Here is a 16,630-nt window from a genome sequence, read left to right as displayed (position 1 = left end):
GTTAGCGAGTTATACAATGATGATTTGTTGTCACATCGTATGAGTAAGATATTAAAACGAAAAGAATTTGAATTTTGATATAATTCAATCTTCACTTTTATAGCTTTCTCATCCAATCAGCATGACCGTACATCTCATTTCCGGATACAATATATTCAATATCAGATGATAATAAACTGTGTATATTCCAAATTTAACTTAACGGAACTATACGTTGACCGATTAAAGTGTCTGCAGTAATTCAACGTAATTTACCGCTTGACGCTTGACGCACTGTATACGATTACGTTTTAGTTGTTTGCTCACCTGGATCAACGGTCGCACCCGTCTGATTTTTTATCAACTTGAAAATAGCATAAAAAGTTATTTTAAATTGTTCAGTACAGTAAGGAATATATTTTGACTCGTACCCAGCTGAAAAAAATCATATTAGACACGCCTATTTGAGCGACCAATATGTTTCTTTTTTTAGGTTGGAACTCGTCCGAATATACCTCCGTATTATACAGAGCAGTGTTATATAAGCTTATAGACTAATGCATATTTACGATTCACATTATTTCCAGTTTGTTTATACTTGATTGGTAAAGTCAATGTAAAATCAAATATAAGAAATTCATGTTATTGATATACTATTTATATTTACAGTGCACTGAAGGGAATTCCAAATCAGCATGTCAAAAGTCGGGTATGAATTTAAATTTTCAACCTCCTAATTTTGCCCGATTTGGTGTAGGTTACTGTGGTGTAAACAAAACAAGAATTAATACTTTGAGTAATATCGGCTTATAGTTGACCCAGATATTTTTCAATGAATATCTTTTTCATGAATGGAGTATTCGTGTGTTGAAGTTTACAGACGATTTAGATAAACATTATTTTTGACATCATGCCTCCTGGTGCCAGGTCCTCTCATGTGTTTGTATGTTAGACAGTAGTTATTTACAAAATCTCTATATTATATGTAAAATATGTAAAACGTCTGCTGCACAGTCACTCTATACAATATATGTACTTACTTGTACTTTGTAGCATACTCATCAACTATTACCATTCCTAATACTGGATTATGATATCTGCTATCTTAACACTGTGATGTGCATGTTGGGTCTTGTTCCGTTAAACAACGTCAAGTAATAATTTTGTTGTATTTAAGTAACACCAATACGTAGTAAGTTAAAATTTCTCTCGGAAACGAATCTTTTAAAATCAAACTTAAGATTGTAGTTCACTTACTATTTTAAATGTCTGCATTTCAGACAACTGTCTGTGTTTATAAAACCACAGTGTTTGATAAAAACGGACGATGAGGGAAAACTTCACGTAGAAGAGAAAATTATTTCTGAAATATCAACCATAAAGGAAAGCCTGGTTGTTGTTGCCATAGCAGGTCTGTACAGAACTGGCAAATCTTTCCTGATGAACAGATTGACCAATACGGAATCAGGTACTGGTAATATAAATGTTTAATGAGGTGGGAGCAGAAAAAAATCACATTAAATCTATTACCCATATCTGAATACGTACGTTGTCATATTCGCCCGAGTTTAGGTACTGACGTCCCAAAAATAAATACCAACTAGAATGTGTCTGTAGGACACAGGGTGTGCCCCCCACTGGTACGTTTGTCACAGACAAGAGGCAATAATTCAAATGTTTGCAGTCTTAATGGGGTATAGCCTCAACAAACATTTTATGAAAAGGATTCATTATTCTAGGCCATATACTTTTTGAGCTATGAGCATCACAAACAAAAAATCAACTATTTCAAGGGCTATAACTCTGTAATAAGTGCTAAGATTCTCAAGAAGAATGCAGAAAATGTGCAGGGTCACATCATGATAAAGAATCGAGCAAGGTTTCAGGAATTTACATCAAATACTTTTTGAGCTAGGCACATAATTAGGTGAAAATGTGCATTTTTTTTACTATTTCAGGGGCAATAACTTTAAAAATATGGGGTTGGAGCCTGCCCAGAAATTATAGGTGTGCAAGTTTATATCATGATAAAGACTTTTGCAAGTATTCAACCATTTATATTAATTACTTTTTGAGCTAGGTGCGTCACAATGGGCCATAACTCTGAAAATAGAGGGCGGACCCAATGAAAAATAGGAGGTGCGCAAGTTCATATCATGATTAAGACTCATGCTAGATTTCATGAATCTATATCAAATACGTTTTGAGCTAGGCATGACACAAGGTGAAAATGTGCATTTTTGACCATTTCAGGGGCCATAACTCTGAAAGAAAATAGGGGGCGGAGCCAGACATAAATAAGAGGTGCGCAAGTTCATACATAAATAAGAGGTGCGCAAGTTCATATCATGATAAAGACACATGCAAGGTTTAATCAATTTATATGAAATACTTTTTGAGCTAGGTGCGTCGGAAGGTGAAAATGTGCATTTTTGACTATTTCAGAGGCCATAACTCTGAAAATAGGGGGCGGACCCAAATAAAACATAGGAGGAGGTGCGCAAGTTCATATCATGATTAAGACTCATGCAAGGTTTCATGAATCTATATTAAATACTTTATGAGCTAGTGTATCACAAGGTGAAAATGTGCATTTTTGCCCATTTCAGGGGCCATAACTCTAAAAATAGGGGGCGGAGCCAGACGAAAAATAGGAGGTGCGCAAGTTCATATCATGATAAAGACTCATGCAAGGTTTCTCTTCATGGAATTACACGCCTCAGCACGTGTATCATTGAAGGTTCCATGTTCACTGCCGTTTGAATACATCTGCGGATGTCTCTAAATTGCTTTTTGTACTTTTAGCATGTGTAAATGTTGAGTTCTGCTCAACCCGGGGCTAGAGGGCGTGGACGGTAGAATGCATTTCCACTACCGTCCATGAACAGGCTCAATCAAACCGAGCCTGCAACATTTTCGTTTTTGTCGTGTTGAGCGACCTGTGAAGTTTCCACTTTTCTCTATTTCATCAATTTATATCAAATACTTTTCGAGCTAGGCGCGAACTTCGGACGGACGCACGCATGGACGCACGGACAAGACCAAATCTATATACCCCCACCACTCATGGGCGGCACAAAAAGGAGTAACACCGAGGGGGTTGTTTGTCTATGTACCAGCAGGGTATTCGAGCTCGGCTTCTTTTTAGGTAGTGCTAGCCAGCGACGGAGGGTGAAAGCAAAGGATAGTATTGCACACACAGCCTACTGCACGTCGTATCATTAAAACAACTAAACTACTAGCCAATGTGTACATTGTTATGATAGTACCTAACAAACATAGGAACAAGGAGATGTACACAGGAGCTATAAAATGCGTAGATTACCCACTCATACAATCCGCTCATACAAATTCAATGGCAATCGTCAGACGGGTGACACCCATAAAAGAGCTTCGTTCCATAAATTGCAGACAAGGTAACGATCCGTCTAACAATCAACATAGAGTAAGGCCTTCTGCCTGAATTCCAGTGTGGATTCCGAAGGACAGCCGAGATGATAGTTGGCTATAAGAGAAATTCCAGAATCAGCATTGTGAATTTTTTACCGCCTTTTTTCTGCTGACCAAATCAATCCAGACGGGTTCACATGAATCATACCATAGCTAGACTGCTACGACAGATCCACCACTGTCATTTACCATTTCCATGATGGCCCAATAGCATACATGCTTTATGATGGAGAATCATCTAGGGTTGTTCAGGGCAATGTTCTTGTCCTTAGTGATCTGTAGAACCTTTTTGGATTTAAGTGATTCGGTCTAGCATGTCCCCCTTAAATGTTTCATTTTAGATGGATGAATGATGACTGTACCGTTAATTTTCGTGACACTTCACTAAGCAATTTCCCTACATTAGTCTATCTGATGCAAATTCTTTTATCGCTGTTCTGAAAAGCATCAGAAAACATTAAACGTGATGGCAGAACAAGGTCCGGGGCCTCGTATTCCTCACCAACGCTGACAGCACAGCTATCCTGCTAGATGTCCGTGTTAGTTTGGCAGGACATGTTGCCGTTGCTAAACATCTCCTAAAACAACTGAAGTATGTCCAACTGTATGAGAAAGTGTTCAATTTGTGGTATTAACGTTACTATACATTTTTTGTAAAACACTCAATCTAGTAAAATCTGGTTTGGGTGTCTACGATGTTTTTATTTAGCGCTTGATAAGTTTTAAAGGCACTTTATAATATATTGCGATTTTTCTGAAATATACGATATGATCTATTTAGCAATAAATTGGTGAATTACCTCTTATTTTGTAATTGTCAACCCACTTCTTGCAAGTAATATTAAGTAAACATGTACTTAGTTAAATATAATAATGTGTTACAAATGATATTAAAAAATATATACGCATGTAGTTCGATAAACATTTAATTCACCAGAATGATACACGTGAAACATGTCGTTTTAATATACATAATAGGTTTTCCTGTTGGACAGACAACCGAGGCAAAAACAAAAGGAATATGGATATTCTGCAGAAGTCACCCCACGCAAGACAACACAGTTCTGGTACTACTAGATACCGAAGGACTAGGTGATATCAAAAAGGTACAGCTTCTATCATTAATTTCTTTTACTGACCTGTGTGTGTTGCACAGGTCGAAATATCAATACTTCCTTGTTTAATAGTTCGTTCAGCTAACATATGCACACAAAAACACCGTTTAACTTTCCAGAACAGTTGAGAGCGCCAGCATGTAATCCACTACCTTCCATGAAGAGACTCAATCAAACCGAGTCTGCAGCATATTTAGCTCACCTTAGCACAAAGTGATTGGGGTGAGCTATTGTAATCACTCACCATCCGTCTGTTCGTCCAAACTTTTCGTCAAATGACTCCCCTCTGGAACTATGTGATGAAACTTGGCCTAAATGTTCTTTAGATGATCTTTTTCCAAAATTGTTCAAACGCTTGCTTAAACATATGGGCCGCCAGAATTAAAACTAGAAAAATCTTTAAACGGCATCTCTCCTACTAAACCGCTTGTCCTATATTGAAACATGCGCTAACGCTATTCCAGCATAAAACGCGGAAAAAATACTAATAAATGAATACATCCTACCTCAACGTCATTAAATTTCCATGAAATGCGCGGGAATGTCTGGGTTGTTTTTTACGTTGACGTCATTTTGTTTTGAATTATCCGTTTTGGGGTCGAATGACGTTTACGCTTTGCCACGGAACTCGCATATATAAAAAGGTGTTATAACAGCACGTGAGCGCGAGAATCTCTCTGTTTACACACGTTTTCTCTCTTGTTAAAACACCCCCGAAATGTGACAATAACGACAGTTTTATGCTAGAATAATTTTTAACTAATTGTCTTTATGTGACCCGCTACCAAAATTGTACAAATGATCCGATTCGTCAAAAATGTGCCCACCATAGAGCATCATCACGTTTACCTATATTTATATAAAAGTATATTTAAAAATCTTCTTTTGTGAAGCTATTAGCTTAATTTTAAAATAAGTTCACCGAAGTGGCCGTTGTGTGACCCACAACCAAATTTGTTCAAGTTCTTTTGATTCATCAGGGGGCGTTGTCACTTGTATATTGTGAAACGTTTTAAATCCTCCTGTTAGAAATAGCAGGCCTGGCTTCTAAATACTTTTAGACAACCAAATGTTCCTTTGGTGATCCTTTATGAAGGTTCTTCAGATACGTCAAAAATCATGGCCGCCAGGGGGTGGGGGGGGCGTTGTTTCTTTTCCCTACATGTATAATTATTGTTGAAACATTAAAAATATCATTTTCAGAAATTGCTGGCCCGATCTTTAAATAAGTTTACACAAATGTCTCTTGTGTCAACCTTTATTAAGATTGTACAATTATTTCAGTTTCTTCAAAAAACATGGCTACCAGGAAATCTGGTCAATTTCCCCTATATGTTTATTGTGAAAACATTAAAATATTCGTGTTTCATATTGTCTCTTAGTATCCTATGTCAGCCTTCTCCAAACCTCTTAGCCAACTTTCACCCCCCCCCCCCCCACCCCATCCCAACACATACATAACATATTATTTGTTTAGTAGAAACTTTTGAAATAATCATGTCCGGAAACACCGATACTATTTAAGATAATGTCACAGGCATTTTCTTGCATAACCATCTCCAGAGCGATCTAGAGCCATCACGACCCTCTTGTTGTTTTTGTCGTGTTTTGCGGCCTATGATGTTTCAACCTTTTTTATGCGGCACCCTTATTTATACTCCTATTTAGACTTTTAAATTACAATGCTTTCGGTGTGTAAAAAGTCATGAAATTGACGAAATAATCAGATTTAATACACCCAAAGTCCATGGTAATATAAATTATGTAAATTGAGTCAAAACAATTCGGCAAAATGTCTGGTATACATTATTTGCAAGAAAAGATGTTTAAACAAGCTTGTTTTTGGATTTTAAGATAAACTTGCAGTAAATTATATTACCTCTTTACCTGGTATGTGATCACTATTCTTTCAGGGTGATGTGAACCATGACAACAAGATTCTTACTCTGACGGTCTTGCTGTGCAACGTTCTATGTTACAATATTCTAAACGTCTTTGACGAAGACGCCGCAGAGAGACTGGCGTATCCTTTATATGACAGGCTTGTACGTAATTTTGTAAATTTAACTTCTTGTCTCAATTTAATGGATTTGAGTAATACTTTTACATTCAGCGTTAATTATGTGAAACATTTTTCCTATTTTTAAAGAATTGTCAAATTCCCATCTTTCATCCTATTTTGTTCAATTGCATAATCATCCCTTAAAATTGCCGAAAAGACAATAAACCTTTATCTAAAATTATTTTTTCCTGAAGTGCATGCCTCAATGATTGGTATGCTTGGTTCCAGTCTGTATAATGATAATGAAATATACGTTCGGTATCTTTTCTTGATATGTTACTCTCTGATGCTAAATCGATGTGGCAAAATAGCTCATTAAGAATTTAGAGATCCATTTATATGATTTCTTCGCCTTAACAATGAAGAGATTTATATCGAGCAGCATTGGTCAGCAACAGAATGAATTCTCCCCTGATCTGATACTATGTATTAGAGATTTCAGTTTAGAATTAAATGGAAAGACAGAGGAAGAATATTTAGAGGACAGTCTGAAATCCCTAGAAGGTAACAGCGAAAAAGTGCAAAAATACAACATGTCTAGATCATGTATAAGAAAGAGTTTTCCACGAAGAATGTGCTTTACTTTTGACCGTCCAGCTGAAAGAACGGACCTCAAACGTCTAGATAAGCTTACAAAGACGTCATTTAGTCCTGATTTCATGGAAGATGTTCGTAAATATGAAAAGTATCTATACGAAAGAAGACCAAAATCTGTATATGGCGTTACAACACTTGACGGCTTCAGTAAGTTTTGTTATATTTTCTGATCCTCTTGGAATTATGCAGAACATTCACTTTTACTGTAATAGAATTCTGCTTAAGCCCTTGCTAGGGGACAAGAAGGATTTGCTTGCAAATTTCTTAACCTCTCATGAAGTCACCGAGTCTGCTGTGTTGCTTGGATAAGTTTTATACTTCTAAAAGATCTTTAATAGATTTTTATTATATGTTACATGAAATGCCAAATTGCGGTATAAATGGCTACATACTTCTTATTGTACCGTTGTGAAATTCCAGTTTAACTAGTCTCATTTCCAAATTAAGCATTTTTGTGCCCCATATCCTACCCCCCTCCCTCCCCCTGAGTGGTTGGGGCATATAGTTTTGATCTTGTCCATGCATCCGTGCGTCCGTCCGTCCCTCCGAAGTTCGTGACACGCCTAGCTCAAAAAGTATTTTTGGCAGGCTCCGCCCCTATTTTTAAAGTTATGGCCCCTGAAATAGTAAAATAATGCACATTTTCACCTAATTATGTGCCTAGCTCAAAAAGTATATGATGTAAATTCCTGAAACCTTGCTCGAGTCTTTATCATGATGTGACCTTGCACACTTGGCATTCTTCTTGAGAATCTTACAGAGTTATGGCCCTTGAAATAGCCAAAATAGTGGATTTTTTGTTTGTGATGCTCATAGCTCAAAAAGTATATGGCCTAGAATAATGAATCTTTTTCATAAAATGTTTGTTGAGGCTATACCCCATTAAGACTGCAAACATTTGAATTATTGCCCCTCATTTGTGACAAATGTACCAGTGGGGGCACACCCTGTGTCCTACAGACACATTCTTGTTCAGTTTGTTTTGATCGGTGAATATAAATCATTTGAGCACAAAAACACTTTTAGCTTTCCAACGCATGGTCTTTACATACAGGTTTGAATTCATTATTTAAACTTGATAATTAGTTTCGATTACTTTACATTCACAGGATTTATTGATATATCTAAATTGTAATTGACAGTGCTAACTTCAGTAACGAGGTGTCATATCGAGTCTGTAAATTCTGGAATGGTTCCAGAGGTGCAGGACGCCCTACAAAAGGCATGTGAACAAGCAAATGAAAAGCAAGTTATCAACTTCGACGAAAAGTTCAGACGTGAACTTAATGACATTAAACTTCCTGTCTTAAGTTTTATAAAATTTGAAGAATTATGCAACAGTAAAGCTGAGCGTCTATTGACTGATTTGAAACAACATCTGCGATGCGATGACAACAAAATCTTTAAGAAGAAAGCTAGGGTATGACCTTCATATGATTATACTTGTACTTTAAAACGGCAGCAGGTGCCCGATTGAAAATAGAAGAATGACCAGAATTTGTTGATGTGCAATTTATTCAATATTTCTGTATCATTAAAAATCTAGGTCCTTGCAAATTTGGTCATTTCATCCAACCTGGTATTCAATTAACAAGCTTGATTGGTATGAAAATCATCTAAACAAGGTTGCAGAATTATCAGGCTAGGCTACTTATTTGCCCAGCATTGCTTGCAGTTAAATAATTTGCGACGATAACCCCGAAAACACAAACTAAATGTTTATTTGTGTGGAAGACAATATCAACAAAAGAAACGTAATCTATCAAAACTTCACAGACTTTATTCATCATGCTTATAAGACTTTTTGGCTTATGAATGACATGTTTTTATTGAATGAATAAAATTTCAAAGCCCTGGTCAGATAGAATTTGACAAAATCACTAGTATAGAAGTTTACATTTGAATTTATGTACGTTCCAATATTGAATTATCCTGGTTCAACGGTCCTAAATATCATTCCCTGTATATTCTATATATTCTATATATAATTTGCTAATGTTAGAGACCTACTAACCATACCTCGAGTCATTTTAAGACAAATCCATCCCTAAATTAAGAAAAATTGTACTAAAACTGACATAAAATTAAGGGAACAGTTACAGTAGGGATTATGAACCTTTCTGTCATTTTACTTTATGCAAAATCACATCAAAATTACACTACTGTGACCTTGTATTGCTATTTATTCTAAATTTGAGTTTCATTTCACTAAATACAACCTCCTCTCATTTTTTGCTACCAGAATGTGGAAAATACACCCATACAATGAAATTTAAACAGAACCTAACCTTATCTTATACCTCTGTGAGAACAAGTTATTTGATTGATTGCGAAGCATGTGACAACGTGTGTAATTGAAAGATATCTAATGAATATCTCTTGGTATTATAATATAGGACACAACATGTTTACTTTTTCTATTATGAAACTTTACTTTAATGTCTTTTGATTTGTACGGGTGTATGAGTAACAAATAATAAAATATAATTTATGCCAGGATGTTTCATTGATCAAACCTAAAAGTATGTGTTAAAGGTTTTAACTCCAGTTGTACATATCTGAAATAATTGTAACAAATAGCTATAATAATATCTCTTCTTTAAATTAGGGAAAGAGAATTAAAAGTTTAAAGTTTTCCTCCTTTGTAGGAACAGATGGCAAAGATAAAAGACGAAATATGGCAAAACAACTTTGAACTTGTTGATGCACATTGCACTGGCAAGCTGTTTCAATTGTTTAGCACCGTGGTCGGATTTGAACACAAATATAACCGAATAGGTGGACATGAAAACTACAGATCAGCAATTAAGTCATTCAAAGCATATTATCGGTTTCATTGTAGTGAAGCTGACCAAAAACTGGTAAATATTTTTGCCAAAGATTATGCTTTCTGATAATCTAATAGGGAAATTACAAATAAACAGGTTTAGCGTGTATATTGAAATATAATTTGCCATATTCAGTGAATAAATGCACAGTAACCTATGACATAAGTATAGTAAATTTTGAGTAAAGGTCAAATTAACAGTAACTGGAAAAAGGACAGTAATATGTTTGTAACGATCAAATTAATGGTAACTTATGGGATCAGTAATGTACAGGTTTGGCAAAGGTCCGTTGAACCACAACTGACGAGATCAAAGTAAAAGTTGAGTAAATGTCAGATTTACTATAAAATATCAAGTCAGTACTGTAAACTGCGCTAAGTATAGTACATATTAAGCAAAGGTCAGATTCACAGATTACCAGGGGTTCAGTAAATAAAAAATTAGTAAATGTCAGATTCACAGCAACTTGTGAAATCAGCGGAATAAAGGTCAAGTAAAAGTTAGATTTACAGTAATTTATGGGATCCGTAAATGTTTAGTAAATGTTAGATGTACATCTGGTTTGATGTACATCTGCTTTTGGGATCAGTGGTGTAAAGGGGGATAGGGTCAGTGAATCAAAGATTGAGTTAAGCTCAGATTCACGGTAACGTTGAGTAATCAGGTGCCTGCTAACTTGTGGAGAGTGAGTAAAGGTCAGATTCACAGTAACTTACAAAATCATTACAGTAAAAAAAACAGTGATGAATATCCAAGTATAAAAACAAGGATGAGTATCTAACAGGGAAAGCCACGTTTAAAAAGGCTGAGTAAAGGTCAGATGCCCACTATCTGATGGTATCAATAGAGTAAATGTTATGTATATGTCAGCTGCATGGCAAGTTTTGTTATGGGATCAGTTAAGTAAACGCTTTGTAAGGCGTAGAAAAAAATGATTGTTTCCGGTATCCTGACCTACCCTAAATTTTTGGCCCGACCCTAAATGTTTTATGGCATTGGAGAATATTCTTTTCCACTTTTTGACAAAATCAACTTACTGATGCTCTAAAGGTATAACCCCCTTATTTGTATTTATTTTTTGACACAAAAATAATTTTCGAAAGTCTCACTTAATAAAAAAAATCCAAAACAATTCGACCTATCTACCATATATTTTTAGGCCTAAAGGTCAGGTGCACAGTATCTTCGGGGAGAGTAAGGGTGTGGCAAAGGTCATATGCATAGCAACTTATGGAATCAGTAAAGTAAATGTTTAGTAAGGGACAGATGCGTAGCTACTTATGGGATCAATGGAGTAAAGGTTGAGTTAAGTTCAGCTGCGTATCAGCTAATGGGGTCGGTAGCGTATCAGCTGAGTAAAGATCATGTTCACAGCAACTTGTGGAATCCGTAGAATAAAGGTTAACTTATAAAATCAGTAATGGTCGAGTAAAGGTCAAATGTAAAGTAACGTATGGGAACATTAGAGTAAAGGTTGAGAAAAGATCGAGAAAAGATCAGCTGCAAAACAACCCATACGATCAGTGAACTTTGAGCAATAGTCAGATGCAAAGTAACTTATTGAATTGGATGTGTAAATGATGAGTAAAGGTTAAACCCACAGCTACCTATGGGATCAGGAGAGTGAATGTTGAGTAAAGATCAAATGGGACCATAAGGATAAAGGTTGAGTTAAGGTCATTTTCACAATAAAATATAGGATAAGTATAGTAAAGTGTGGACAATAGATTAAATATTGCGTAAAAATCAAATTGACAATATCTTATGTAATCAGTATAGTAATTTTTGAGCAAATGACAGATGCCAGACGACATTTGAAGGCTATTACTGGAACAAAGTAAAATAAAAAATCTGATTGTTGTATTACTAAAATAACTTTTTAAAACTAATTCACAGCTACTATTTCCCGGAATACACGGAATAAAGCTTGTGATAAGTAGTACACTGCTTGCTGTTTACATGCTAAAAAGAAGTCTTACATTCTTAAAAAGATGGCTTGATTATTTCATTTTAGAGGGAGCGGGCTCTGCAACGTTTCCTAGATGAAAAGACAGAAATAGAATCAAGGATAATGACGGAAGACCGTAGACTAACTAAGGAAAAGGAAGACAGTAAGGCATCCATTTTATTATTTTGAAATGTTATAAGAACAATTGTATTTCCTTAACTCTTGATCATGTACTTCAAGGTTAGCAACTGAGAGTTTTCATTAGATTATTTCAGTCAACCTCAAAGTGGTATTGATGCGATGAAATTTGTTGTAATAATTTTTTGAACAAAAGGAACAATAGTCATCAACGATATAACGTTTTCAACTGACACAAGTATATATAAAGGATTTTTATTTTATGCTAACTAATGAAATACTGTATTCTATCATTTAAATATTTTAATATCTCATCACTCACATTGTGAAAATATTAAATATATATTTTCAAACTGTGAGAGATATAGCTCCGCCCCCTCATACAGTGTGTATGAATTTTAAATTATTTGTGTAAAACAGGATGAAAATTGTAGTCACATTTTGTTCTTTATAGTATATTTCTCGATTCAAATTATTTTACTTAATAAGAATTTCATAACGTTATGCAACAAAAAATAAAATAAAATGGAACTTTATGTTGTGTGCGTCTTTCTAACGTCACAAAACGTCTGACGTCATGTCCGTTTACGCGCGTCTGTTTCCCGCGCTTAGATTAAAAATTGTTGCAAAACGCACATCTTAACGTAATTAAAGGCCTAGATTTTGGCAGTGGGCCAAGGGATTTCTGTCTTCACCAGCACAGTTGGGGGCTAATGACGATCACAGTATGGTTCCAATAAACAAGGGTCATTGTTTGTTGGAGAGTCAGTCTACCTTACAAGTGTATCTATTAGTGAGAAGGGGAAACAAACAGACAGACAGACAGACAGACAGAATATTTTATTGACGTTAACTGTACAGTTTTTTGTCATAAATACAATATATACACATACATCAAAATATTGTCATGTGATTTTATACAAATAACAAAAAGCGTAAGCATTTTTGAATGAAACAAGCAAATTCGATGAATTGGTATCCCCCGCCGAAAGGGTTTGTGGTGAGGAATGGCAAAAAGATATATCCGGCAAAAAGTTAAGGATGTTAATAAGAAGCAAATAATTTCATTAGTCAAAATCAATTTAACAGAAAACAAATGTTTAATTAAAGAGTATTAAATTGTATGATACTTTGATCCTGACTAAACAATTTATTTTGAATGGGATATGCTTACTGTAATAAGCTTAGCTTTTAAAAATAAATGCAGTTAATTGAAATGTGAGCTTGAAGTTTAACTGGAACGAAATATTGTCTTTGAGTGGTTTGGCACCAGGTGTTGCTGTTTAACATGTACATTTGAACTTAAAAGAACAGATGTCCTTAAGAGAACACAGGTAAGATATCTTGAACATGGCTGAGGGCAAGGTTTGTGCTGTCACAACTTAACATGTTGAAGGTTTGAACATTTAAAAAAAAAAGGAATGGAATATATATAGATATGTGCATATATTTTTTTTAGGGTGTGGGGTGCAGGGGAACGGGAGAGGAAACAAAATTTCACATGTTGATTATAAATATTGATTGAAAATTAAAAATTAAAAAAAAGGGTAAAAGGGTGAAGTTGTGGGGTGGGGGGGCAGAGGATGCATGATCAGTGGTGGGCATGACTTGATGGAGAAGTGAGGTGGGGGAATGGTACAACTTGGAAGGTTTGAAAAAAATCTAAAATAAGAAATGAAAAATAATGTTTTTTGGGGGGGAGGAGGGGGTTGGGAGGGGGAGGGGGTGTGACCAAGGCAAGTGGGTGACCAGGTGTGGGTGCGCAACTTCACATGTTTATAATAAATGTTCACAGAAAAGAATGAAAGAAATTTAATGAAATTCTGCCAAATGGTAAGTTTGTTATGTACAATTATGTGGATTTTTAGACAATTAAAGGGCAATAACTCTGAAGTTACAAAAGAAATCCGTACAAAATTGTCTGTGCACAACCACATTATAGTGCTCTAAATTCTGTTAAAGTTTCATAGTTCTAGGTCAAATATATCAAAAGTTATGATGCAGAAATTGCCATATCTATAGATCTATAGTACCCTATATAGTTAACACTAGAAACTTCTAAGGGCCATAATTCTGGTGTTACTTAGGCAATCTGTCTGAAACTTGATGGGCCCCATAACCTCACAGTGGTGCGTTTGCGTTGTCAACTAAAGTGAATAAAAGACGCTATAAATACGGGAAATATAATAAATTCACGAAAGGATCTGACATTCACCTGAGAACTTTCATATGTTGTACATACTCTTTGTTCATAATACTAGCGCTATCTGGAGTTATGATTTCACATGAATGATTAATGGAGAACCTTTCAGAGTCGCACACAGATATATGCACATGGACATCTTTGTCAATACATGGGACGATGCAAGGATATATGTCATCTTGTGTTTCGTTCGGAGGACAGTATAGTTATTATTGCAGACGTTTGTTGATATTATCGTCCGATGTGGAGACCAACCCTGGACCCATACAGAGTCCGGGTATGAGTATTAACCCTGATGACACCATTGACCTTAACACGAGGTTGATTCTGTATGATATAGCTGACACTAAAGAGGAAGTTAAAGGAGTGAAAGAGCAGGTTGTTTGTTTACAAAAAGAGATCGGAAGTCTGAAGGATGAAATCAGATCGGTTAAAGCGAAAGTTGATATACTTGAATACGGAAAGGAAGTACTGAATAGTGATGTAGAGACACTGTCTCTTGCAGATGAAACGAAGGAAGAACGCTTGACAAATATTGAAATACAGTTAAATATTATAGTCTATAGGTTGAAACTGTCGCTACGAATTTTCGGTCTAAAAGAAACGGAGTCAGAATTAGTATCTTTGGAGCATGTGGTGTCTGAAAATGTTTTAAATGTAGTTGGAAAACCGGATGAGCTTAACATATATTCGATTGATAGTGCTAAAAGGGTCGGTGAATTGAAAGATGATGAACCAAGAATGGTGATTGTAAAATTCAAGAATAGTGATCATAAATTGGAGTTATTCAAGTACAGAGAAACTTTAAGAGATAGAGGAATCCGGGTATCGAATGATTTATCATTCCTACAGCGACAAAAGCTAAAGGAGCTCAAGAAGGAAGGACTAACTGGCTACTTTAAAAACGGTAAACTTGTAGCCTTTAGACCAAAGGCAGCACCGTTGACTGGCGACTTTGATGGACAATTCAGAACATTAAAACGAGCCGTTAGACACCGGGATAGGAGTCCGGATTTAAATCCTGCCCCTGATATGGATATTGTGACCTCGGATGATGATAGGCCAGATCGAGTCAACGTAAATTCCAGATAGGATGAAGGCCGAAGCCCTGCACAGACGGACATACATTTTTTGTCTTGGAATATTGAAGGTTTCAAATCGAAATTGTTTTCTACTGATATAATTGAATTTATTAAAAAATATGATGTAATCAGTATACAAGAAACTTGGGATTGTGACTCTGACTATTGTAACAAATATTTCAATGAATATACAATTTTTTCTTGCAATGCCAAAACGTCTTTTGTAGGAGGTAGAGCTATGGGCGGTGTAACAGTTTTGGTAAAAAACAACGCTGCTAGTTATTTTAAACGTGTTTGTGACAATTTCAGTTTTTGAGTGATGTTAATAATAGATAGCAAGTTACTGTCTTTAGATCGAGATATACTTTATGTATCGTTATATATACCACCAGAAAATTCGCCAGTTTATAATAATGTTGTCATGTCTGCGTTGCAACAACTAGAATACCATATTATAAGTAATAATTTTTTAGACACTGCTTTACTTTTATGCGGTAATTTTAATGCCAGAACTGCTAGTCTTCCTGACTACACAGTATGTCCGGACAATATACCGGAGTTAGAAGAGTTTAGCGATATAATTGACAGTGATATTGGCATTGAAAGGGTATCATGTGACACCAGAACTAATAAATTTGGACACGAGTTGTTAGAGTTTTGTAAAGTGTTCTCATGTTATATTGTGAATGGCCGCTTTGGTAGATATGATGGAGGTGATGGCTTCACTTTTACTAACAATAACGGATGTAGTGTCATAGATTACTATATTGTGACGAAACATTTGTTTGATATAATTACATTGTTTGAGATCAATTCTTGCACTGAAAGTAGTCATGTTCCTTTATCGTTGGGTTTGAAGATAGAGCAAGGTGATATACCTGTTAATAATTGTAAACGTACTGACATGACCTAAACCAGGATAATTGTGAGGAGTACTTAAATTGTTTATCTGAAAACATCCTAAATGGGTATTTTACAAATCTAGAAATTATGTTGTCAGATGATGAAACACATATAAATTCAGTAATTCAGGAATTTGAAACTGTGATTTGCAACAGTAGTACTAGTTTTCAAAAGGTTAGAAGAAAAGGCAAACCAGTTAAATGCAATGAGTGGTTTGATATAGAATGTAAGCAGGCAAAACGTACTACTAGAAAGCTTTTGAAAAGATTCAGGAAACACAGGTGTGATGAGAATTTGAATGCTTATGTACATAGTAAATGTAGAT

The 16,630-nt window shown here is 35.5% G+C and overlaps 1 protein-coding gene across 2 annotated transcripts in view; it reads left to right on the top strand.

Moving 5' to 3' along the window:
* Positions 1-347: 347 nt before the first annotated feature.
* The window catches only part of LOC128547453 (guanylate-binding protein 5-like), a 32,159-nt gene continuing 15,876 nt past the window's right edge, over positions 348-16,630 (top strand). The window contains exons 1-8 of one of the 2 annotated variants that reach the window (XM_053520356.1): positions 427-688; positions 1,260-1,447; positions 4,408-4,535; positions 6,458-6,567; positions 6,974-7,350; positions 8,346-8,623; positions 9,852-10,064; positions 12,046-12,142. In XM_053520356.1, the coding sequence (XP_053376331.1) occupies positions 675-688; positions 1,260-1,447; positions 4,408-4,535; positions 6,458-6,567; positions 6,974-7,350; positions 8,346-8,623; positions 9,852-10,064; positions 12,046-12,142 (1,405 nt within the window). In that variant the 5' untranslated portion in view covers positions 427-674. Of the gene's footprint in view, positions 689-1,259; positions 1,448-4,407; positions 4,536-6,457; positions 6,568-6,973; positions 7,351-8,345; positions 8,624-9,851; positions 10,065-12,045; positions 12,143-16,630 lie in introns of both variants that reach the window. The other variant, XM_053520357.1, reaches the window with a different exon arrangement.

This window comes from Mercenaria mercenaria, chromosome 12 (assembly GCF_021730395.1).
Source record: "Mercenaria mercenaria strain notata chromosome 12, MADL_Memer_1, whole genome shotgun sequence".
NCBI lineage: Eukaryota > Metazoa > Mollusca > Bivalvia > Venerida > Veneridae > Mercenaria > Mercenaria mercenaria.
This window is presented reverse-complemented; position numbering and strand designations above follow the sequence as displayed.